General features: G+C 41.9%; 1 protein-coding gene and 1 long non-coding RNA gene across 2 annotated transcripts; both read right to left on the bottom strand.

Annotated features, from left to right (window-relative positions):
• Window positions 1-12,356: 12,356 nt before the first annotated feature.
• On the bottom strand, window positions 12,357-22,963 carry LOC118965277 (uncharacterized). The gene is made up of 2 exons (XM_036983132.2): window positions 21,426-22,963; window positions 12,357-14,352 (listed from the first exon to the last, which is right to left on the bottom strand). Exons 1-2 carry the CDS (start codon window positions 21,922-21,924, stop codon window positions 13,526-13,528), a joined length of 1,326 nt encoding a protein of 441 aa, XP_036839027.2. The 5' UTR covers window positions 21,925-22,963; the 3' UTR covers window positions 12,357-13,525.
• Window positions 22,964-23,766: 803 nt separating this feature from the next.
• Window positions 23,767-26,105, bottom strand: LOC149982490 (uncharacterized). The gene is made up of 2 exons (XR_016497152.1): window positions 25,262-26,105; window positions 23,767-24,785 (listed from the first exon to the last, which is right to left on the bottom strand). It is a non-coding gene; the product is annotated as an uncharacterized LOC149982490 (long non-coding RNA).
• Between the last annotated feature and the right edge of the window lie 643 nt (window positions 26,106-26,748).

Genomic DNA, 26,748 nt, shown 5'->3' with positions numbered 1-26,748 from the left:
AGACCCACAGGGAAGAAATCTCACTGATGCTCTGACTGTGGGAAAATATTCAACTCTTCAGTAAAACTTAAAATACACCAGAGAACACACAAAGGAAAGAAATCTTATAGCTGTAATCAATGTGGGAAGAGTTTTACTTCATCTGGCTCTCTGACTTTACACCAGAGAAGACACACAGGAGAGAATCCTTATAGTTGTGATCAATGTGGGAAGAGTTTTGTTACATCTGACCAGCTGACTTCACACCAGAGAATACACACAGGAGAGAAACCCTATAGCTGTGATGATGTGGGAAGAGTTTTACTACATCTGGCTCTCTGACTGTACACCAGAGAACACACACAGGAGAGAAACCTTTTAGCTTTGATCAATGTGGGAAGAGATACTCTAGTAAAATATCTCTGATCAAACATCAGAAAATACATACATGAAGGAGTTGTTTCATGATATCAATGAAATAATGTCACAATGTAGAATGTTTTAACATTGTAGAAGGGGTATTTTAATGAATGTCAATGTAGAACCCTAAATGTTTGCCCCATGTTCATTTGATATTATCCTCAGGGGAAAAAAATCCTGGCTCTGAATTGAAAGAGTTACTATTTATGTTATGTGACTGAACAAAAAATGACTAACAAAAAAGAGTTACATGTTACATTTCAAAATGTAGCTAGCTGTTTACCACATTGGTGACCCACTGGAATCACAATGAAACACAACCAAATGTTTAGGTTTTCAATATATCCCAAGCTGTTTCTGCATATTGGTTATTGATTTGGACAAGTTACAACGGTGTTTTGACATTTCACTATTCCCATACAGCAAAATGAAATTTAAAAGACGTTGAAAATAAGACTATAATCAACGTCCAATATATGTTTGGTTGTAGTTGAAAGTGAAAGTTGAAAAGATGTATTTTCGGGTCGTTTTTTCAATGACTTGAAAATGAAGTTGAAAATAAAGTTTAATTTCAACGTACTTGCAGCCTATACACCTATAATCAATTGTATTAACAATCCTACATCACCCCAGAATTTCTTGACAACATTCAAGTGCTAATTGTCTTTATTCCACTACTGAAGAAGCATGACTCAAATAACCTCATATTTCAAACATCCAGCCTGACAAAAGATACATGTTTAATTATTCCATTCCTCACCATTAAGTTAATTATTGCCAATATATATTAACAAAGGGGTGTGTACATTTAGTTTTGATATTTCATATTTACAATTATGTAACATTTAGTAATCATAGTTATTCATGCAACCAACTTAACATTTTTTGGTACAATTGTATTGACATTGTTACCCTGCTTTTATATCCAACAACATGCCTATCTAGTGAACCCTGAAAAGAGAGAGAAGCTCCGCAGTGAGGTGGAAAGTTACTACAGATATCGCAGGTGTTTCCTCTTGAAATCAGACGTGTGTGGTAAGGACAACTTGGTTGCTGATTATCTCAAGGATTGGCAGTCAAAACGATTTGTTTTGCATTTAGCCAGTGTTACCATGGATCACAATTTATTTTGACACGTTTTTCCGTGTTGGAGATGAGTTTTATCTCTTATTCTTTTCTGTATTTAAAAAAAACTGCACTGTTGGTTAGGGGCTCGTAAGTAAGCAGTCCAGTGTTGTATCCGGCGCATGTGACTAATACAATTTGATTTGAGATTTGTTTGGGCTAGAAGCTAGTGAGTTTTAGGAAGACACGAGTTCTAGAAGCTAGTCAGTTTTAGGATTCTATGGAAAGAAAAAGCATTAAAAAATTATAGATTGTATATTATTATTCAGAAATACGTGTTTTTAATTGTTGACATGTATTGTAAAAATGTAACCAATTACAGAATTAAATGTATGTGAAGTGTCATTGGAATTTCATAATTCCTACAATTAAATTCACTCAGTCTATTTTATAGGAATTTGTAAGATTCCTATTTGCATAAAGTAGACAGAGATAATATTATTTATTCTCGGAGCTCGCTATCATGGAACCACAAACAACAGTTTATATACAAAATATGACGTCATAGGTTATAAAATATCCTTCCTCCTATCGACCAAGACAAAACAGGTTCAAAAGTTTATTCCAACCCCCTTGCGCACACATTATTATCAAGATTAACTTCTGAAGTCTCACCTTCATCCAATCACTATTTAGAAGACAGTTCCAGATAATGGAAAACCCAGGAAAACACTCGCTGCCTTATCTAAACATTCCAGAGCTAAGTTGAGTCGGTTCAACCATAGGTTAATGATCCTTTCTTTCTACTTAAAACCCACAATCCATTCCTCCCCAACCTAGCTGAAATTGTATTTATTATGTTTAATTACCCCCTGTTTCATGCTACACAATCCCTTCCTTATGAATTAACATTATTAATCAGATATAATAAAACAGAGTAGAAGTTTTAATTAGTTATAGTTCTATTTAAAATGTAGATATTGTTTAGTCATTATTTATAAAATTCCTAACAGAAGACACCATGTTTATATTGTAGATGATTATGTGAAATGGAAGTTGTAGAGATACTCTGAATGATTGGCTATGAAAAGCCAACTGACATTTACTCCTGAGGTGCTGACCTGTCACACCCTTGACAACCACTGTGATTATTATTATTTGACCCTGCTGGTCATCTATGAACATCTTGGCCATGTTCTGTTATAATCTCCACCCAGCACAGCCAGAAGAGGACTGGCCACCCCTCATAGCCTGGTTCCTCTCTAGGTTTCTTCCTAGGTTTTGGCCTTTCTAGGGAGTTTTTCCCAGCCACCGTGCTTCTACACCTGCATTGCTTGCTGTTTGGGGTTTTAGGCTGGGTTTCTGTACAGCACTCTGTGGCATCAGCGGATGTAAGAAGGGCTTTATAAATACATTTGATTGATTGATTGATTGTACAACTGAAATGTGTCTTGGGTGCACATATTGGTGTCAGTATGTGTTACACCTGTGCTGGCTTGTCCATCTCGTTAGTGGGAAGGTGTTTCATCTGAGCTGGTCCAGGGACTATTTAAGAGTGTCTGGCCCAGTGCTCCAGTTGTCTTGATAGATGTGGAGAGTCAACACCTTTAGTCGATCCACCTTTTTGATTTAAGATGTTTTCATTTCAGGTTGAAGCTTCTTTCTGAAGAGAGCTTTTTTTGAAGAAGAAGAAAAATGAATACAAACAAGCAAACCTGGTCGGTTCCGGGGATTGGTATAGCAAATACCGTAAGATTTTCATGGACTGAAAAGGAGATGGAACCTTGGGGCAGGGAAACTTTTGGAAGGACCATATTGATGGGATGCCTCAGGATAGAGGTGAAGGAAGTACCCTGCCTTCAAGGCAACCCAAATGAAAAGGGTTTTGATGTGACGTTTCACAAACAAGAGAAACATGATGATGTATTGAAGATGGCAAAGGAAGCGGAAAGAAAAGGACCCCTGTGCCATTATGCGGTGACCAGCCTGGCAAAGAACAACTTCAGGGTGGTCACCGTAAACATGTACAATCCGCACGTGAAGGATGAAGAAGTGAGGGCCTTTCTGGGGAGATACATGGACAATGTCTCCTCAGCGAGGTACCTCAGGGACTCCCTGGGTTTCTGGAACGGGAGGAGAGGGTTCCAGGCGTTACTCAGGGAGTCCCCGAAGAGTGTGGATGGCTACCTCCATCCTCCGGCGATGTTCTCCCTGGGGGCTGACAGGGGAACACTCTACTATGCACGTCAGCCCCCGTTCTGCAGGCGTTGTATGGCCTACGGCCATATCCTGGCCTCGTGCAGCGCCAAGAAATGTCGTTTTTGTGGGTCGGAAGAGCACGAGGCCAAGGAGTGTGACGAGCCCAAGGCTTGCCACGGGTGTGGCTCAAGAGCACACCTGTGGCGTGTTTGCCCGGCTCGTCACAGGTCATACGCGTCTGCAGCTTGGGGGGGGGGGGGGGGCGGGGGATGGGGGGAGGAAAGAAAGGACGCGTGCGGATTGCATGGATGGCACAGGGGAAAAGACGGCGCAGGAAGAAGATGGGAAGAAGGATGAGGTGGGAAGAAAGAGGCGAGGAGAAGAAAAGAATGGAACAGAAGGAGAGAAGAAAAAGGGGACGGAAGAAGGTGGAGGAGTTGAGAAGAGGGAGAAGGGGACAGTGGTACGAGAAGGAGTGGAAGAGGGAACGGGGACAGTGACGGAGAAGGAGGGAGGAGTGGAGGTGGGAGGGGAGGGGGTGGGAGGGGGGGGGAGATGGGGGGAAGGAGTGGGGGGACAGCCTGCCAGGCTTCCTCGAGGTCGAAATGAGGGATTTGGTGGAGGGGTTAGTGGGGATGGGACGTTGTGTCTCCCCGCTACCTCCTTCACCAAAGAAGAAAGGAATAAAGAGGGGGAGCTTGGCAGGAAGTGAGAGGGAGGGGGGTGTGGAGGGGGAGGGGGGGGGGGTTAAGAGGGTGGCGGGGGGGGGGGGGGGGGGGGTAATTTGTCCTCCCGGTTTGCCTCAGCCCCTTGCATTTTAGTGGATGACTCCAGTGAGGGGTCGGTGGGTTGTTTGCTAGAGGGATCCCAACTCCTGTTTGGGGAGATGGGGTCCCCTATATGCAGCCCCGAGGCAAACAGGGAGGGGGGGGATGGTGGGTGGGGAGGGAGGGAGGACCCAACACACTGCCTGGATCATGGGTTGGGATGGAGGACGGGGGGGCGTCAGGAGAGGAGAGGATGTCCCCGCCGGTGGAGATGGACCAGGGGAGCATCGGGTGAGTCTCCTGGTTTTTCTTTGGGTTTTGGGGTTTTTATTTGTTGTAAATAATTAAATGAATAGTTCTGTTTCTTTTTTTAGTCTAAATGTTAGGGGGTTAAGGGATAATGTTAAAAGGAGGGCGGTTTTTTGTTATTTAGAGGGTGTGGGGTTTGATTTCTGTTTTTTACAGGAGGCTCACCTGAGGGATGGTGGGGATGTGTGTAGATTTAAGAGGGAGTGGGATAAGGGGGAATCTTTTTGGGGCATAGGAGGGGTGCACTCAACAGGAGTAGGGATTTTGTGTGGGCATAGAGAGGTTAAAATAGAGAACACTTTTGTAATAATGCAGGGTAGAGTTTTGGGGATAGATGTTAAGTTTAGAGAAGCTAGATATAGGTTAATTGGGGTGTATGGGCCACAGGTGGCGGCAGACAGGAGGGAGATGGTGGACTGTCTGGCGCCCCTGTGTGTTACAAACAGGCACTTGGTGATAGGAGGAGACTTTAATATAGATTTAGGGTTAGGCGGTGATAGTAGTGCAGGTGCCATCTCTGGGCTAATGGCTTGCCATGGTCTGGTTGATGGTGGCCTGCACACTACTCCGGCAATGGTCGGTCCTACATGGCGCAACTCCAGGGGGGTTGCGCGGAGGCTCGACTACATTTTTGTATCCAGGTCTTTGGGTCAGTTGTCTGGGCGGCTGTTGCCTGTTTTCTTCACGGATCACGACGGGGTGTTCCTGCAGGTGGGGTCGCCAGTCTGCCTCTTCGGTAGGGGGTACTGGAAGTTAGATCAGGATATACTGGAGGAGCAGGCTTTCGTTGATGCATTTTTTTGTTTCTTTCGGAGGCTTGACGGCCTCCGGTCCATGTGCGAGGGGGTGTTAGAGTGGTGGGATTTAGTCAAGGGGAGGATAAGGGCTTTTATAATAGGATATTGTAGAAGGAAAAAAAGGGAGGAAAGGAGGGAGGTGGATCGTATCCAAAGGTTAATTGAACTCGAGTACGAGGCAGGCAACCTCGGCGGGTCGATTGACTGGGAGAGATTCGCAGCCCTAAAGGCGCAGCTCAGGGAGCTGCAGGAGCAGAAGGCTCGAGCTTTCCTGGAGCGTGCGCATAGTGGCTTTCTAGAACATAATGAGACTTGTTCTGCTATGTTCTTTAAGTCGGTTAGGGCCAGACAGAGTAGGAAGGTAATGAAGGGAGTTAGGGAAGAAAATGGTAGTATAGTAAGTAAACCAGAGGAAATGGTCAGGGTGACAACTGATCATTTCCAAGGTTTATTTAAGGAAAGGGAAATAGATGTAGAGCAGGGAAACGTGTTTTTAGAACACTTGTCCCGGCGGTTGCCAGAGGACATTAGAGACGTGATGGAGGCCCAGATCTCACTAGAAGAGGTTGAGAGCGCTCTTAGGAGGATGGGAAAAGGGAAGGTGCCTGGGATGGATGGGCTGCCGGCTGAGATTTACCTCAAGTTTTGGGGTATACTTGGACCAGTGGTTCTCGAAGTCTTGAAGGCCATCCTTGAGACGGGGGTCCCGGGGGGATCAATGGCTGTTGGTGTGCTGTCACTTCTTTATAAGAAGGGGGAAGCAACTGACCTTGGCAACTGGCGGCCATTGACCATGCTGTGCGTAGATTACAAGATTCTTGCAAAGGTTTTAGCAGACCGGTTGCGCACAGCCCTTCCCTACGTCGTCCACGAGGATCAGACGTGCGGGGTAGAGGGCCGCTCTATAAGATGGAACCTACAGTTGATCAGGGATTCTATCGCTTGGGTTGAAGATAGAGGGCTGCCTTTAATGGTAGCAGCGCTAGATCAGGCGAAAGCTTTTGATCGCGTGAATAGATCTTTTCTATTCAGGGTGTTAGGTAGATTAGGATTTGGGGAGAAGTTTATAGGATGGATCCGTACTTTATATGTCGGAGCGGGGTGTCGAGTCAGTGTAAATAGTCACTTAGGTGACGTTTTTGACCTCTCGTCTGGGGTCAGGCAGGGATGCCCACTCTCGGCTCTCCTCTTCGTTCTGTACATGGAGCCTCTGGGGCTGCCATTAGGGCAGACACAGGGGTGGAAGGCTTGTTGATCCCTGGAAGCGGTGGGCTGCGTGTTAAGATGACGCAGTACGCCGACGACACTTCCTTGCTGTTGTGCAAGGACTCGTGCCTGACAAGGTCCCTTGCCATCTTTGGGGATTTCACCCGAGCGTCGGGAGCGGTTCTGAACCATGCAAAGTCTTCCGTCAAGTTTTTCGGAAGATGGCGCGGTAGAACGGATGTGCCTGGGGGGTTATCTCTCTGTGAAGGGGCCCTGAGGATTCTCGGGGTTCATTTTGAGACCTCCGGCTCAGCGACGCTAAACTGGAACATGCGTATCGCAGTGGTACAGAGGAAGCTAGCAATGTGGAAGGCTAGGTATTTGTCTTTTATGGGCAAAGTCCTGGTCCTAAAGGTGGATGTGTTGCCGTCTCTTTTGTATGTGGCATACATCTACCCATTGCCGGTTTGTCTGAGGAGGCCTCTAGTGAGGCTTGTGTTTCAGTTTATGTGGAGTGGCAGGTGCGAGTGGGTCGCCAGGGCACGCATGATCTGTCCCATCGGGGAGGGAGGTAGGGGGGTACCACATTTCCCCCTCAAGCTGGACGCCATTTTTGTTTCTTTCTTGTTGACGGAGCTTGCTCGTCCGGTTATACACCCGTCCGGTTACCTCCTGCGGTGTTCTTCTCGTATAAGGCGAGAAGCGTAATGGTGTGGTCTAACGCGGGTCCTCGGGCGGAACAGCTGCCGTGGCATTTTGGCCATGCGGCCAAGTGGCTGCGTGCGCACCCCGAGGTTGAAGTTGCCCGAGTAGGTTTAGACCACAGGCACCTGTACGAGGAGGTCAGGCAGGCAGGGAGTCCTGCGCCTGTAGCGGGCATCTCGTCAGTGGTCTGGGAGGGAGTGCAGGCGCGGGGCCTGGACAATAGGCTCAAGGACCTGAATTGGTTGGGCCTCCATAAGTGCTTGCCGGTACGTGCCATCTTGTACCGGTATAGTTTGGTGCAATCCCCCACCTGTCCAAGATCCTCTTGTGGCAGGGAGGAGACTGTGCGCCATGCCTTCTGGGACTGTGCCTTTGCCGGACTAGTCTGGGCTAGGGCACGGGTAATGCTAGGTGTGGTTAGGAGTGATTTTGTTTTGACATGGGCTAGGCTAGAGAGAGGCGTAGGGAGAGCAAAGGGAACGGATAGGGACAGGTTTCTGCTGTGGCTTCTCATGAGTCTCTTTAAAAAGGGACTGTGGGAAGCCAGGCAGAAGTCAAGACAGGGAGAGATTGGGGGGTGGAAGGGATAGTGAGAAGGGTGGAAGGTGATTTGAGGGGGAAGATGAAAAGGGAGGAGAGGAAGTGGGGGAAGCATGCGGCACGGGAGAGGTGGAAAGGGGGTTTAGGGCTGGGAGTGTTAGAGTGAGTTTGGTAAGGGGATAGATTAGGGAAGGGGAGATAGGGAAAGGGTTAGGTATTGGTTAGGTATGACGGGGAGGGACGATGCTCCCCTGAGGTTTGTTTTTTGTTTGATGTTTTTGTAAATATAATTAATTAAGAATGAATGAGAATTATGATTTTGTAATAGTATAAATGGTATTGATTGTAATAAATTATTTTAACCACCTTTTTGGTTTACTTCCTGTCTTTAAGTTTGTTGTGAGTTTTTCTTTTGTTTGCCTCTTCTTGGGCAGATTTAGTCGGTCTCATGGTGGGTGTCTTTTAGGTCCCAGTTGTTGTTACTAGTCAACTTCCAGTGGACACCCCCATAGTGTCTTTCAGAACCCCTCCTAAAACCCCACATGTTTAGTTTTGGTTGTTGTCAGTGATTCTTTTTTTAGTTCCCTCTTCTGTTTAAGGGACATTTTTGGTTTTCTTTCTGGGGAATGTAACAACAAACAATGTAGTAAAACAAGCTTATATTTTGGGTTGTAGCATCCAGCTCTTGTTAATCAAAGGCATTTCCTTGAAATGTTCATTAGTCTTTCAGTTGTTATTCTTATTCTTATGTCCTGTGGCCTTGATGTTCCATTTCTTGACTGCCCCTGCAACACAGAAAGAAACACATTTAGTCATATTATAAACAACACTCATGGCCGGTTTCCCAGCAAATCTTAAACCTACTCCCAGATTAAAATGCTTGTTTGAGCTGTCTTATCTCAAAGCGACTTGCACAGAATTATCTTAAAATTGTGGTAGATTTAGCCTGTTCTGGACTAAACAAAGCCGATTGCAAGAGGGCAGATAAGAGCTACTCCAGGACTAAATGGAAGCTTAAATGAATCTTTCAAAGAGGCAGGTTTAACTTCTGCTTCGTGCTGTTTGTGAGGGAGCCTGGACTATGTGGAATGTCTACATGAAGACCAACATGCACTACAGAGGCCAGAACAGTACTTGTCGATAGGAGTCATCCATTATATTACTTTGAGACCGCTTTCGTATGTACAAAGAAAATTGTTGCAGGAATTAAATAACTCTGTTTTAACACCCAATTAAAATTAAACACTCTGTCAATTCATAAGGATTTGTAAGACCCTTATTTTATAGTAATGGACAGAGCCCAGTCTTAAAGTCAAACAGCAGATTTTATTATCGAGAGTACTGAACACGATACAGTTTACCACAGGTTATAAACTGAAAGTGACGTCATTAGTTTTCGAACTGTCCCATCTCTTCTCCCACCCTGGTACAAATTCAGTATCTCAAGCCTTCCCACATCGTCTCCCTACCAATTTAATATAATTTATGACTGAGCCAAGGTCTTCCTGTGTAGATAAGCATTCTAGCCAGTCTGACGATAAGTTCATTCATTTCTACCAAGGAACAGACAGTCATTGTTCTAATTCTTGATTATATTTACACACATTATATTCAGTACTAGGATTAAAAAGAAAATTCATACATATACAGTAACATAATAGTAGTCTGATTAGTACATCCTGATTGAAATGTATACATAATTAGTCATTATTGATAAAAAAAAATCCCTTAACAAAAATGCATTGGAGATAATATCTCTGCTTGAGACTCGAGGATGGCCTTCACCCAATTCTCTCCAAGTTCTGATCACTTTGAGGTTTTTGGCATCTGGAATCTTTAATTATGAAACTGGTGATTTGTGTGGTGCCAATGAAGCAACTGTGTGTTTAATTGTTCAAAGTCTGCAAGGCCATTTGTGAACTGGGGAGTCTTTACATCAAGTTTCCTGATGTTGCTGGTCAAGCCAACTTTAAAGTGCAATTCTATGAATATGGGCACTTCCCAGAGTATATTAGGGTGAGAAACATGGTCTACTAATAGTTACTACATAGTAACATGGTCTACTAATAGTTACTACATAGTAACATGATCTACTAATAGTTTCTACATACTAACATGGTCTACTAATAGTTACAACATAGTAACACAGTCTACTAATAGTTACTACATAGTTACTACATAGTAACATGGTCTACTAATAGTTACTGCATAGTAACACAGTCTACTAATAGTTACTACATAGTTACTACATAGTAACATGGTCTACTAATAGTTACTACATAGTAACATGATCTACTAATAGTTTCTACATACTAACACGGTCTACTAATAGTTACTGCATAGTAACATGGTCTACTAATAGTTACTACATAGTTACTACATAGTAACATGGTCTACTAATAGTTACTGCATAGTAACATGGTCTACTAATAGTTACTACATAGTTACTACACAGTAACATGGTCTACTAATAGTTACTACATAGTAACATGGTCTACTAATAGTTAATACATAGTAACATGGTCTACTAATAGTTACTACATAGTAACATGGTCTACTAATAGTTACTACATAGTAACATGGTCTACTAATAGTTACTACATAGTAACATTCCTTTCCTCTGGAAAAAGAACAAGCACAAATAAACTAATACGGTTCTTAGAATGAAGAAGAATAAAGATTTACACAGACAGAGGAATATATTTACCAAAGGAAGTAACCAATTTACTGTCTTTGGTTATAAGAGCCAGTACACAGTGAGTTGGTATATGTACCATTTGTGATCAGTTCTTCATCTGAACTGTCCAAATGGTCATCGTCCGGTATACCATCCAGAGGTTGGTCATCATCTGGTATACCATCCAGAGGTTGGTCATCGTCCGGTATACCATCCAGAGGTTGGTCATCATCCGGTATACCATCCAGAGGTTGCTGCTGCTCTATTATTCCAGACAGGAAGTAACTCAGTTCATCAGTGTTGTGTTGTTTTGGTGGTCCGCCACTAGTAGTACATCTCTCTCTTCTGATCTCTGCTTTCTCTCTTTTTTTAAAGACAGTTTAAGGTTTTTCCACAGAGTCTATAAAAAGGCAGAGATAATTTAATAATAGAAGTGATGTCACAAAATTTGAATATGAGAAATGTGAAATACTGATAATGCAGATATCTCACCTCTAGTTGTTGTTTCTTCTTGTAATCCTGATAATAATGCAGATATCTCACCTCTAGTTGTTGTTTCTTCTTGTAATCCTGATAATAATGCAGATATCTCACCTCTAGTTGTTGTTTCTTCTTGTAATCCTGATAATAATGCAGATATCTCACCTCTAGTTGTTGTTTCTTCTTGTAATCCTGATAATAATGCAGATATCTCACCTCTAGTTGTTGTTTCTTCTTGTGGTCACATTTCCATTGAATTCAAATTGCAGCCCAACCCGCTTGTTCTACTGCTCAGTAGCAGCAGTGTGGTTTTACATTGAATAACTGGATGGTTTGACAACTTTTGTTTTGGAGCGTTTTTGCATTCACACTATTGTTGTTTTTTTTTAAACAAATTATTTTTGCCTCTGCCTTTGTTTCGTCTCAAGATTCACACCATTATTGGTGTTTTCTATTCCGGGTTTTAATGAGCACCATTAGACCAACAGCATGTGTTCATACTGAACCTAATCAGGATTAACCCAGGTGTTCATACTGAACCTAATCAGGATTAACCCAGGTGTTCATACTGACCCTAATTAGTAGTAACCCAGGTGTTCATACTGAACATAATCAGGATTAACCAAGGTGTTCATACTGAACCTAATCAGGATTAACCCAGGTGTTCTCATTTAGGCTTATTTACCTGACTCCAGTCTATGACTAACTTTGCCTAATTTAAACCACGTTCAGGAAAGCTTATTAAATGTCATAGTTTAACTAGTCCTGGCTTAATCTAAGCCCTGCAGGGTCTGAATGAAACCTAATGTCAAGTGGGATTGATCTGTTTGATCCAATTGTTTGTTACAGTTTACAGTTGTTGAATCCTTTGACGTATTGTTGATTTCAAAACATTTCAGTTTCAACAAATGCACTGGATTGGTTGAAAAGTGATACTGTTTTGACATAGTGGAAGATATACTGAATTGATACTGTTTTTCATACTAAGATGGACTAAAATAGGTGCTCATTGGTTATTCAAGAGGGCGGCAGGTAGCCTTGTGGTTAGAGCTGACAAGGTAAAATATATGTTGTTCTGCCCCTGAACAAGGCAGTTAACCCACTGTTCCCTGGTAGGCAATCATGTTAAATAAAAATGTGTTCTTAACTGACTTGCCTAGTTAAAGGTTAAATCAATTATTAAGTCTGTTGATTGTCAATCATTTGGGTTAATTTGTTTTGCAATATGTTCAAATTATATCAAGCTTTATTTATACAGCACATTTCAGACATGGATGCAACACAATGGCTTCACATGAATTTACAAAAATAAACAGACATATTTAATACACAACACATATAAGAGGATAAAAAACAGAAGATTAACAACTGAAAGACTAAGGAAAATCCTCTGATTAAAATATTAACAACATGAGGCAATATTCAACCATAACGAGATGGACAAGCCAGCACAGGTGTAACACAGTGACTAACGAGGTGACACCAATCAGTGCGTCCTACATGCTAAACGTAAACGGGAGCTATACGTGCTGACGAGCTATACGTGCTAAAATCCAACCTAAAAACCAAAGCGTGTAAAACCTTCCCCTTTAAGACAACACATATATTCAATATTTTTGATAGACAGGTTTGCTTACCACCAACAGAAAACAACTTCAATTTCACATTATATTCAACTACAACGCTTCACCTTCACCAATATAAACATGGTGTCTACTGGCTGGCAACAATTAAAAACAAGAAAAAACACGTATCTCTAAATAATAATATACAATCATATTATTTTTCTAAATGTTCTTTCTATAGAATCCTAAAACTCACTAGCTTCTAGAACTCTCGTCTTCCTAAAACTCACTAACTTCTAGAACTCTCGTCTTCCTAAAACTCACTAGCTTCTAGAACTCTCGTCTTCCTAAAACTCACTAGCTTCTAGAACTAGCTCCTTAATATCCGTAGTAACTTTCCACCTCACTGCAGAGCTTCTCTCTCTTTTCAGGGTTCACTCAATAGGCATGATGTTGGATCAGGTCCAAGTCCCCAATGTCATGCTCTAGTACATTTGGGTACATAACTCTGATATTTTAAAAGCAGAGCAACAATGTCAATATAATTGTAGCCAAAAAATGTCAGTTGATTGCATAAATAATTATGATTCATAAATGTTACATGAATTGTAAATATAAATAATCAAAACCAAACACACTCCTTTGTTAATATATATTGGCAATAATTAACTTTGTGGTGAGGCATGGAATAATTAAACATGTATATTTTGTCAGGCTGGATGTTTGAAATATGAGAAGGTGATTTGAATCATGCTTCTTCGGTAGTGGAATAAAGACAATTAGCCTTATTTACAACATATTTTCAATTACATTTTGCTAAGTGGGATAGTTCAATGATACATGAAGGAGTTGTTTCATATGTATTTTCTGATGTTTGATCAGATGTCTTTTATCAGAGTATCTCTTGTCACATTGATCACAGCTATGAGATTTCTCTCCTGTGTGTGTTCTCTGGTGTACAATAAGATGGTTAGATGTAGTAAAACTCTTTCCACATTCATCACAGCTATAAGTTTTCTCTCCTGTGTGTGTTCTCTGGTGTAGAGTCAGATTGCTAGATGTAATAAAACTCTTCCCACATTGATCACAGTTATAGGAGTTATCTCCTGTGTGTATTCTCTGGTGCACTGTCAGATGGCCAGATTGACCAAAACTCTTCCCACATTGATCACACCTATAAGGTTTCTCTCCTGTGTGTGTTCTCTGGTGTATAGTCAGACCACCAGACTCAGTAAAACTCTTCCCACATTGTACACATCGATAAGGTTTATCTCCTGTGTGTATTCTCTGGTGTTGAGTCAAACTGCTAGATGAGGTAAAACTCTTCCCACATTGACCACAGATATAAGGTTTCTCTCCTGTGTGTATTCTCTGGTGTAGAGTCAGAGAACCAGATGTAGTAAATCTCTTCCCACATTGACCACAGCTATAAGGTTTCTCTCCAGTGTGGATCCTCTGATGAATTTTAATGCCTGATGAAGTGAATCTCTTCCCACAGTCAGAGCAGCAGTGAGTTCTCTTCCCTGTGGATCTCTGCAGGTGTTTCTTGAGGTGTTCTGATCTGGAGAGACTCTTCTCTGCCTCATCAGCATCATTAAGTTGTTGAGGCTCCCCAGAGGATCCACAATAGTCCCGTCTCTCCCCTGTGTGAACAACAAAGTCAGACAGATGACTAAAGGCCCACAACAGCGGTAATCCACTGTAAAAGTTGATGCCAACAGCGTAGCCATGATGTTGTACAACAATTGACGTCTGTAATGAATGTTAACATTATTTTACAATTGTCTTAAAATGAGCAAGAATAGTCATATTTTGTCTTGTTTTCACATTAGTAGTAACATCAATGATTGTAGGCTAGAAATAAGTTATTCATGTTGTTGAAACCCTAAACAGTGTGCCAGATGACTTTTGGTCTCCAATATACAGTGGGGGAAAAAAGTATTTAGTCAGCCACCAATTGTGCAAGTTCTCCCACTTAAAAAGATGAGAGAAACCGGATTGCACAGCAGAGAAGGTACGGTGGGATTCAAAATAGTCAGTGATCTGTTTGTTAACTTGGCTTTCGAAGACTTTAGAAAGGCAGGGCAGGATGGAAATAAGTCTGTAATAGTTTGGGTCTAGAGTGTCACCCCCTTTGAAGAGGGGGATGACCGCGGAAGCGTTACAATCTTTATAAATCTTGGACAGTACGGAAGAGAGGCTGAACAGACCAATAATAGGGGTTGCCACAATGGCGGCGGATAATTTTATAAAGAGAGGGTCCAGATTGTCTAGCCCAGCTGATTTGTACAGATCCAGGTTTTCAACTCTTTCAAAACATCAGCTAACTGGATTTGGGTGAAGGAGAAGCTGGGAAGCTTGGGGAAGTAGCTGCGGGGGGTGGGGAGCTGTGGCCGGGGTTTGGGTAGCTAGGAGTAAAGCATGGCCAGCCGTAGAGAAATGCTTATTGAAGTTCGCGATTATCGTGGAGTGACAGTGTTTCCTAGCCTCAGTGCAGTGGGCAGCTGGGAGGAGGTGCTCTTATTCTCCATGGACTTTAGTGTCCCAAAACGTTTTGGAGATAGAGCTACAGGATGCACATTTCTGTTTGAAAAAGCTTGCCTTTGCTTTCCTAACTGACTGTGTGTATTAGTTCCTGACTTCTCTGAAAAGTTGCATATCGCGGAGACTATTTGATCCTAGTGCAGTACGCCACAGGATGTGCTGGTCGAGAGCAGTCTAGAGTGAAACAAGGGCTATATCTGTTCTTAGTTGTACATTTTTTGAAAGGGGCATGCTTATTTAAGGTGGTGAGGAAATTACTTTTAAGAGAACAACCAGGCATCCTCTACTGACGGGATGAGGTCAGTATCCTTCCAGGATACCCGGGCCAGGTCGATTAGAAAGGCATGCTTGCAGAAGTGTTTTAGGGAGCGTTTGACAGTGATGAGGAGTGGTCATTTAACCGCGGACCCATAACGAATGCAGGCAATGAGGCAGTGATCGCTGAGATCCTGATTGAAAACAGCAGAGGTGTATTTGGAGGGAAAGTTGGTCAGGATAATATCTATGAGGGTGCCCATGTGTACGGATTTAGGGTTCTACCTGGTAGATTCCTTGCTAATTTGTGTGAGATTGAGGGCATCTTTGGCAGTTATATCTTGACGGAAATTGTTGTCGATGGGGATGGAAATGTCCATTTTTGGTGGCCTTCCAAAGCCAGGATTCAGAGACGGAAAAGACATCAAGGTTGGTGTAGTGAGCTAAAGCAGTGAGTAAAACAAACTTAAGGAGGCTTCTGATGTTAACATGCATGAAACCAAGGCTTTTATGGTTACAGAAGTCAACAAATGAGAGCGCCTGGGGACACACAGGGCCTGGGTTAACCTCTACATCACCTGAGGAACAGAGGAGTAGGATGAGGGTACTGCTAAAGGCTATCAGAACTGGTTGTCTAGTGCGTTGGGAACAGAGAATAAAAGGAGCAGATTTCTGGGCGTGGCGGGATAGATTCAAGGCATAATGGACCGACAGGGGTATGGTAGGGTGCGAGTACAGTGGAGGTAAACCTTGGCATTGAGTGACAATAAGAGAGGTTGCATCTCTAGAGGCACCAGTTATGTTAGATGAGGTCACTGCAAGTGTGGGAGGTGGGACAAAATAGTTATTTGAGGCATGTTGAGTATGACTAGGGGCTCCGCAGTAAAATAAAACAATGATAACTACCCTAAACAACAGTATACAAGGCATATTGACATTAGAGAGACATAAAGCGTGGCATAAAGCAATCACAGGTGTTGATTGGGAGAGCTAGCTAAGAAAACAGCGGGTAAGACAACAGCAACAGGTAAAATGGCGATGAATGGGCAGAGAGGGTCAGTTAACTACACACAGGGCCTGAGTTCGAGGCTGGGGCCGACAGAAACAAAATGGAGTACCGCGATTAATGAACAGTCCAGCAGGCATCAGCTATGTAGCCAAGTGATTATGGGGTCCAGTGAACAGCAATATATGAACCAGGGAAGCCGCTAGGTATTCATTACTAAGCTAGCCGGGAGATGCGCCTGGCTCGAGGCTAACTGGTGCTAGCTTCGGGACAAGGGCGTCACAGACGTCTGGCAAAGGCCGGTTGAGGGCACATCAGACGAAATTGCGTCGGCAGACCAGTCGTGATGGATCGGCGGTGCTCCGTGTCGACAAAGGGTCCAGGCCAATTGGAAAAAGAGGTATTGTAGCTGGAATAATTTTGTTTGCTAACCGGGAGATGCACCTGGCTCGAGGCTAACTGGTGCTAGCTTCGGGACAAGGGTGTTAGCCACTATAGCCAATCCGGTGCAAAGGTCCAGAACTTACGGCAGGAATCCGGTGATGTGGTGGCTTCTAGTCGTCTTAGTGAAGAGTCTGGGAGGCATCAGCTGTGTAGCCGAGTGATCATAGGGTCCACTGAGCAGGCCGGGAGATGGGCCTGGCTCAAGGCTAGCTTCGGGGCTGGGCCACTCGGTGGCAGCTAGCTAGCTGCCATTATCCAGTGTAATGGTCCAGAGCTGACGGCAGGAATATGGTGATGTAGTGGGGAAAAACAGTCTGATATGCTCAGGATTGATATCGCGCTGTGCAGACTGGCAGGTATTATCCAGGCTAAAAGCGGCTTGTGTCTGAGCTAAAAAGGTAAAGGCCGCTGCTAGCAGTGGGTAACAATGACTAAATAGCTAGTAGCTAATTAGCTGGTTAGCTTCTGATGGCTAGCTGCTGATGGAGGTTCTAGCTATTAGGTCAATAAAAAAAAAAATAGCAGATCCGTATCATAATGGGTGAGGCATGTTGCCGGAAGGTATATTTAATGGAAAAATGGAAAAAGATTGAAATATATTGCAATATATACAAAAAAAATACAAAAAAGACATACCATTTACAACAAACACATCTTAATGCTACACCATCTTGGATTACAAGACGACTCTGATAAAAACCATTGGGATTTAGCAAACTCTGAAATTATTTAGCATTTCTGTGCCCACGAAAACTGTTTTCCCAGCATAACATAAGGAGCCACTAAATGATACATAGTTTGAGTGCATTTCAGAATACAAAAAAACTGTCCGATAGTAAGATCCCGTATTTAAGTTGAAGTTCATCATATGACAAGCATAACGTTATGACTATAACTACTGTTCCCTGAAGGAGGGAAACTAGGTACAACATACTATAAAATCCAAGCCTCGCTGGAAGCACCACCGTCCACAGGTGATGAGAGTGAGGCTTGGATTTATTCCTTAAAATGTAATGCCGCTCTTCACCAACCCAGGAAAGGGCGGGGACAAAAAGGTGTTGAACCTCGATTCCCTCCTTAAGGGAAGAGTAATTATAATCAAAGTTACACTCCCTTTCAGTCGGTCAACTTCAATCAATACAATCATCCCCCAACCGACCCAAACGGATACTAAATGAAACGGCCCCTGGCAGACCACCCAGACTTACCCCGCAAGATGCGTCAGTTTTGTCAATTTATTAATTGTCTTTTGTTTGAAAAACTCCTGTCAATGTTGAGTAAGGACGCACACCTGATTACGCATTTTGTAGTAGGACTAGTCTACCTGGCATGCACACAAATGTAGGCCTATAAATGTGCCCATTTGGGGATGTCTGATATTATTTCTGATTGTCTTAATGCACCACCACTAATGAGTTGTGGACCTTCTCAAAGTATTTTTTTCACCTCCAAAAAGCAAGTAAACAAAGTCTAATCAAAATCAATTGCGAATGACAATAGATCCTCTAAGTATTTTTATAAAATATTTCCAACTCGCCCTTTCGATAACCACTCGGCAGAAAAGGGAAAAATGTAATGCTCTGATCCAGTGGAAATGTCATAAAATACCTGATAACTGTCCAGAACTCAATGGAGCAGGAAACTGAGGGCCTAGAATATTTTATACAATGTTGCAAGCTTGCTACCAGAATTTCCTGACCCAGTTGATAGTTGATTCAATGTTTCAAGTTTGTTTCAAGTTTGTTGTAGACAGGCCATGTGATTTCTAGGATATTTTTTTTTATCAGGATATTTTCTACCTGCAGAATGCCATGTTTTCATTTGTTGGCTTTATGTAGGCAATTTTTTTTTTTACATAGTTGGCATTGGCAATAAAAGTTACTTTTAGATGTGTATAATTTTCATTTAGATTTAGATAGAATGTAGATTAATCACAGACAATGATTTTGAGATACTATTATAATTTAAATTAAACTGTTCCACGAAAATGTGCATATGAAAATCATAACTGGCACACAGATTGGTAGAAATGGTCAGATAAATTGGCACTCCAACTGGAAAAGGTTGCCGACTGCTGGTGTCGTCTATTACTGAAAATTTCAGGAGCAGAACGGCAGAATTTACGAAGTCCAGGAGCAGAGGGAGGCTACCCCTGGTCGGGTTATGTCGACGACCGGCTACCCCTGGTCGGGTTGTGTCGACGACCGGCTACCCCTGGTCGGGTTGTGTCGACGACCGGCTACCCCTGGTCGGGTTATGTCGACGACCGGCTCCCTCTGGTCGGGTTATGTCGACGACCGGCTCCCTCTGGTCGGGTTATGTCGACGACCGGCTCCCTCTCGTCAGGTTATAGTGACGACCGGCTTTCTCTAGTCATTTGTGTGCACAACGCATCACCGGGGGCAAACTACCTGCCCTCCAGGACACCTACACCACCCGATGTCACAGGAAGGCCATAAAGATCATCAAGGACATCAACCACCCGAGCCACTGCCTGTTCACCCCGCTATCATCCAGAAGGCGAGGTCAGTACAGGTGCATCAAAGCTGGGACCGAGAGACTGAAAAACAGCTTCTATCTCAAGGCCATCAGACTGTTAAACAGCCACCACTAACATTGAGTGGCTGCTGCCAACACACTGACACTGACTCAACTCCAGCCACTTTAATAATGGGAATTGATGGGAAATGATGTAAATAGATCACTAGCCACTTTAAACAATGCTACCTTATATAATGTTACTTACCCTACATTATTCATCTCATATGCATACGTATATACTGTACTCTATATCATCGACTGTATCCTTATGTAATACATGTATCACTAGCCACTTTAACTATGCCACTTTGTTTACATACTCATCTCATATGTATATACTGTACTCGATACCATCTACTGTATCTTGCCTATGCTGCTCTGTACCATCACTCATTCATATATCCTTATGTACATATTCTTTATCCCCTTACACTGTGTACAAGACAGTAGTTTTGGAATTGTTAGTTAGATTACTTGTTGGTTATTACTGCATTGTCGGAACTAGAAGCACAAGCATTTCGCTACACTCGCATTAACATCTGCTAACCATGTGTATGTGACAAATAAAATTTGATTTAAGCAGCGTGCTTAAAGCATCAGACAAGTTCAGTACATATAGATTTCATTAAAAAACACATGGGGCGATTGGTAGAAAGAACAGATGACTCTTGGTTGACCAAGATGTATTTTAGTTGGGGACAGCACTGGAACATGATTCTGGTGCTCCCGAGTGGCACAGCAAACACTGCATCTCAGTGCTTGAGGTGTTACTACAGACACACTGGTTCAAATCCAGGCTGTATCACAACCGGCTGTGATTGGGAGTCCCATAGGGAGGCGCACAATTGGCTCAGCGTTGTCCAGGGTAGGCAGTCATTGTAAACAAGAATTTGTTCTTAACTGACTTGCCTAGTTAAATACAGGTTACATTTAAATTAAATAAAAATAGTGTTTCATGACAAACCATTTTTTATAATCCGTCAAGGCACCAACTTTGAGAAGTGTTTAAAACAAAGGTTTCAAACCAATTCATGAATGTAATTGAATCTAGGTATGTCTTGCCTTTATGCATGAAAAAAATGTGGCTGAATATTATAAAATGACTTATCAACAGCTCTAAAAATTTGACCCGCACAGGAAATCTACACAGGCAATTCTAGAATATAATATATAGCCTAGAAACCTGGTTAAACTATCATTATGACATCATGGATGAATTCTAGAATATACTATATAGCCTAATAACCTGGTTATACTATCATTATGACATCATGGATGGGTAGCCCTGAGCTGAACTCAAACCTGGGTCCAGCAACTGTCAAGTCAACACCTTATAACTGTTACGCCAAGATGTCTGAACTTCTTGACGAGGTCGATAGGTGTTGGGTTACAGTGACTACAATATCTTTCTCTATTAATTTGAGAGTGGTTACACTTCTCCTTCCCCCACCCCTCAGCTGTTTAGCAAACCATGTCTATGGGCAGCCATTTTGTTGTTGTTTAAAAATCCCACACAACCCAGCAATCTGCAGTTCAAACAATAACAAATCTGTCATTCCACCACTGTTTTGGTAATAAAATGATTATGGGGTTGGAGAAATGTAATTACAGACAGACAGACCTATGAATGCAAGGACTGACCATCCATGATATCAACATTATAGTTTTAACCATGTTGAGGCTATACAGTGTTGATTTACATTGTTTCTAAACATTTTAGTAAAAGAAAGCTTATTTGGGGTTCTGATGGGGTACAACAGTTGAACTAAACTCATGAGGCATGTGTTATATTCTTCAAGAATCAATAGCTTAAAAAATAATAATTTAAAAGTCACAATATGGATGTAGCAATTACAGTTTTCCACCTTAAACCCAAACATCAGTTCAACTGCAGAGTTTGTGCCTCTTTTTTAAGACAGTACTTACTAGTGTTGATCAGGGAACGGTTTCTCAAAACCATCTTATGGGTAAATTCGTTGTTGGATGCCTTAAGATGTGTTTGGAAAACTGGGCCCAGATATCCAGTTTCCTCCTCCTCTTCCGATGTAACAGTCATCTCCCCCTCCTCCTTCACTCCATAAACTGCTTCATCCTCTCCTTTTACTGTAACATACTCCTCTTTCACTCTGAACGCGTCTCCCTCTTCTTTCACTGAAACGTCTTTCTCTTCTTCTTTCACTGTAACAGCCTCACCCTCTACTTGTTTTTGTATTGTAACATCCTTCTCTCCCTCCTCCTCTTTCACGACAATGTTCAGCCACAGACCCTCTTTCTCTTCCTCCTCTCCTTTTACTGTAACATCCTCCTCCTCTTTCACTCTGAACGCCTCTTCCTCTTCTTTCACAGTAACAGCCTCAACCTCTACTTCTTGTTTTACTGTGATATCTTCCTCCTCTTTAGAAGGAGGGTAGCTTAGTAACCTCATGGTTGGAGATGTTAGCCAGCTAGGCTAATGCTAACTTAACCAGCCCGCTAGCTGACTAATAACAACACAGTGCAATTAAATCGGATAACTAACTAGACGACAGAAGTGGGTTTAAAACACAGTGGCTAATATACACTAAAGCGTCTAAAGAGCTTCATTGGTTCGTCTATTTTGTCTAGCAAGCTACCGAGCTGGCTGACGAACTGTTGCTGCTGTTGAAAGAAGCGTTCCGTCCACTAGATTATACGTCACACCAGCAGCATTGCCTTAAATTCCAAGACCGCCATCTGCTGACTGGAGTGGGTAACGCAGTTGATTAAAAAGTATATTTTATCTTCAGACAACAAGTTAAAGTGTAGGAAGCATGAGTTTTTACTCACCAGTGTAACAATACAGTGTGGTTAAATACTTAGTAAGCCAGTTGTAGACACGTTATGGTTACCTATAGGTACAAACGGTTATGTTTTTTGCGTTATTACATATTTATTAACAAATTTTGTGAACTCTTCCAGACTACCCATAATGCAGTATTTCTTCACGTCATATGGATGATCAACTCTGTGCTACTGAGTTTGTATGCCAGTGTAACGGTGTAATGAAGTTACATTTTTTAAATATATGTAACCTTTATTTAAGGAGGCAAGTCAGTTAAGAACAAATTATTATTTACATTTACGGCCTACCCCGGCCAACCCCTAACCAAGATGATGCTGGGCCAATTGTGCACTGCCCTATGCGACTCCAAATCACATCTTGTTAAGATAGCAGCCTGGTTTTGAACAAGGTGCTGTAGTGACGCTCCTAGCACTGAGATGCCGTACCTTAGACTGCTGAGCTGCTCGTGTGTTTACATTGCACTCCGTGTAATACACTCAGTGATAAAGGTATGGGATTCACGGTAATCCACAACAGATTTTTGGAGAATTTGAAAATTTAGTGGTCCTGGGATAGAAAAAGAGAGAGACGAAGGTTGAAAGTCATGCGTCCTCCGATACACAACCCAACCTAGCCACACTGCTTCTTAACACAGCGCGCCTCCAACCCGGAAGCCAGCCGCACCAATGTGCGGGAGGAAACACCCTGCACCTGGCAACCTTGGTTAGCGCGCACTGCGCCCGGCCCGCCACAGGAGTCGCTGGTGCACGATGAGACAAGGATTTCCCTACCGGCCAAACCCTCCCTAACCCGGACGACGCTAGGCCAATTGTGCGTCGCCACACGGACCTCCCGGTCCCGGCCGGTTACAACAGAGTTTGGGCGCGAACCCAGAGGTGTGATCAATGTGGGAAGAGTTTTACTTAGCCAAGCAACTTGAAATCACACCAGCGAATACACACTGGAGAGAAACCTTATGGCTGGGATCAATGTGGGAAGAGTTTTGCTACATCTGGCTATCTGAAGATACACCAGAGAATACACTCAGGAGAGAAACCTTATAACTGTAATCAATGTGGGAAGAGTTTTACTCAGTCAAACAGCCTGATATCACACCAGCGGACACACACATGAGAGAAACCTTATGGCTGTGATCAATGTGACAAGAGATACTCTGATAAAATATATCTAATCAAACATCAGAAAATACATACATGAAGGAGTTGTTTCACGATATCAATGAAATATTGTCACAATGTAGAATGTTTTAACATTGTTGAAGGAGTATTTTAATGATGTCCCGATGTAGAACCCTAAATGTTTTCCCCCTGTTTAATTTGATAAATTGATTTCAGCATGATATGGATTTTAGCCTCAGGGGAAAAATCCAGGCTCTGAAACGAAAGAGTTTTATTTATGTGATTTAACAAAACTGTACTAACAAAAAAAGAGTTGTGTTACACTTACCACATTGGTGACCCTCTTGAATTAAAATGCAACACTTCAAAATGTAGCGAGCTGTTTACATCTATTACTATTTATGTAAATTAACAAAAAGTGATGAACAAAAAAAGAGCAGATGTGATGTTGTTTGTATGATGTTGTCGTGTTTTGTTTATAAAATTAAATGTAAATATTTTCAGGTATTTTTTCAATTAATTTCAACGTACTTGTAGCCGATTCACATGGACGCAGTATAATACATTTTATTAACAATCCTACATCACTCCAGTATTTCTTTACAACATTCAAATGCTAATTGTCTTTATTCCACTACTGAAGAAGCATAACTCAAATCACCTCATATTTCACATTTTCAGCCTGACAAAGATACGTTTTATTATTCCATGCCTCACCAATCACATTTGCTTTTGATATTTCATATTTACAATTCATGTAACATTTAGTTTGACTTTAGTTTTTTGGTTTTCTCGATGGAGAACGTAACAACAAACAATATAATTAAACAAACTTATATTTTGTGTTGGATGTTGCATCGAATATTTCAATCAATGACATTTCCTTAAAATGCTCAGTCTTTCAGTTAAGTTTCTGTTTGTTGTGTACTAAATATTTCAGTTTATTTTTGTTTTTTTCCTGTGAAGCCATTGTGTTGCATCCATGTCTGAAATGTACTATATAAATAAAGCTTGATTTGATCATATTGCAAAACTAATGAACCCAGTGACCAACCAATCAACAGACTTGCTAAACCAATGAACAAATATGTGCAAAGGCATATCTTGGTCCATCTTAGACTGAATTTATACTGTTTTTCGTGCTATCTTCAACCTTGTCAATAAAGTGCATGGTCCATCTTAGTATGAAAAGCAGTAAATTCAGTATATCTTCCACTTTTCCAGCCTGCTGAAGGCGTGGGGGAGTGGTAAACACCACCCCCGGCTCTACCAGGGGCTTGAGGTGGTCTCCCACAGCTCTGCATATGTCATGTTCTGTGGCCTTGCTGTTCCATTTCTTGACTTCCCCTGCAACAAAGAAAGAAACACATTAAGTCATAGTATTTCAAACACGCAAAGTAATGGATATGAAGCATCTATGGCCTCAGTTACACCTGGTACCAAAATGTGACTTCTGTCATCCGATCACTCCAAGCTGCATTAGGTTCAGATCTACCAGGATGGGCCTATGACAGTCTGGATGCAGTCAGGCCACTGAATAGAAATATTCAATATAAAAGAGATTCAATTTAAAGAGAATAAATAAGCAACGTAAAGAGGTGGGGTGAATGAGTGGGGAAAAGTACATTTGACAAAAATTACCTTCATAATAGCAAAGAACAAATATGTGTGTCTGAGGGGAAATTAACTTTCATACAGCCAAAAGGGGTGAGAAATTACACCAATATCAGTGGGCAATTTGCACTAATGTAAATAAACATAGATGATGGAACATATTCCCTTTTGTTTACGTGATGAACCGCTAAGGGGACATAAATATTTACCATCTAAACCATGTGTGACCTCTCTGGCTGTAGAAGTGTTCTTCCTAACCAGTCCCTCAACAGCTCTCTGACTGAGCTCCACCCTCACTGGGTCCTCAGAGGAGAGGAAGGCTGAGGAGGGATGGAAGGATGAATGGATCAGTCAGTCAATAAAGTGTAGAGCTGCTGTCTGACAAAATCACTATTTTAGTAATTCATTAAAGTAAATGAGGCTTTATGACTGCTGAATACCAACTATTAATCACTTAGATCATATATTTTTAGGTAGAGATACATCCTTGGGACGCCCCTAGCCCGTTGAAGTTGACATTTCAAATGGTTAAGTTAGGGGTTAAGGTTAGGGTTTAAGGTAGGGATGTCCCAAGGATACCAGATAGCATTGACCATCATGCATTCTTCTGTTTATTTTACATTGCAGGTGTAAAAGAAACAGTGGTGTAAAAAGTACCCAATTGTCATACTTGAGTAAAGAAAACATTTAAAATGCGCAATGGATTATGGTCTTTGCAGTTTAAAAAATAGCATCTAATTATGCCAATCTGTATGTGGGGTTGTTTGAGAAGAACGTGATTGTCAACCCTAACAACCCATTCTAGCAACTCATCAGGTTCTGAAAAAGTCTTTATTGATGACGTGTTCCATCTATTCCAGGGGACAGCAGAGGAACTTCATCAATTCCACTCCTTCTTCAGTACAAGCAGTGAATATCTGAAATTCACCCTCGCCTTTGATGAGCATGAAACAAGTTACCCGATGGTTGGACTATACTTTTCTCGTCAATCATCTTAAATACTATGCTTAAAAACTGGAAATCAACCAATCCTCCATTGTTAACGCAGTGGAAAGGTCAAATGCTTTTTGATCTAAAAATGTAAAGTGACCGAGAGAAATAAAATGGTTTAGTTCACGGTAAAGTTTAAAAGATCAAATAAAATATTTTTCCCCAAAAATGTTTGAAGTCCCATTGCAAAGTTACATCTCACTGTTCTATTTTTGGAGTTATTACATAAAACCAATTAGAACTCAGAAGAATGATAAAGTCAGGTGTGAAGTAATATGGAGGACCAGCCTATTCCCTATGATGTAAACTACAACAGAAATTACTTCAAATGTAGAACTTCATATTAAACCAATCGTTTACGCTCATGACTTGAGTGATTAAAGTAAACCAACGTTTTGGAAATACATAACGCCATCTAACCAAAAATCAAATAATATTAGCTATATGCATTTATCTTAGCCAGCCAGCTAACATTAGCTATTTAGCCAACTAGCTATTAGCCTAACCAGCATAGCCAACCAGCACGGTTATGGTCAGCGAGACTAACTACCGGAGACCAGTTAGAAGCCAACTAACAGTAAGCCAAGGTGGAAAAAGTTACAAAACTCCCGTAGTCTAATTCACAGACAACATGCTGAAAATTAATGATGGGGAAACAAAGCATCCTGATGCATTGGCTCTTACCAGCCAATTGTGTTAAAAAAAG

Source organism: Oncorhynchus mykiss, chromosome 7 (assembly GCF_057628025.1).
Source record: "Oncorhynchus mykiss isolate SJ-2025 chromosome 7, ASM5762802v1, whole genome shotgun sequence".
Taxonomy (NCBI): domain Eukaryota; kingdom Metazoa; phylum Chordata; class Actinopteri; order Salmoniformes; family Salmonidae; genus Oncorhynchus; species Oncorhynchus mykiss.
The sequence above is the reverse complement of the archived record's forward strand: the minus strand, read 5'-3'. Positions and strand labels throughout refer to the sequence as shown.

Excerpts from the sequence above, each read along its gene's own strand:
- LOC118965277 (XM_036983132.2), bottom strand. The coding sequence starts at position 21,924 with ATGAGGTTACTAAGCTACCCTCCTTCTAAAGAGGAGGAAGATATCACA. Across the intron at positions 14,353-21,425 it reads CCGTTCCCTGATCAACACTA|GGGAGAGACGGGACTATTGT; the intron begins GTAAGTACTGTC and ends TTGTTCACACAG.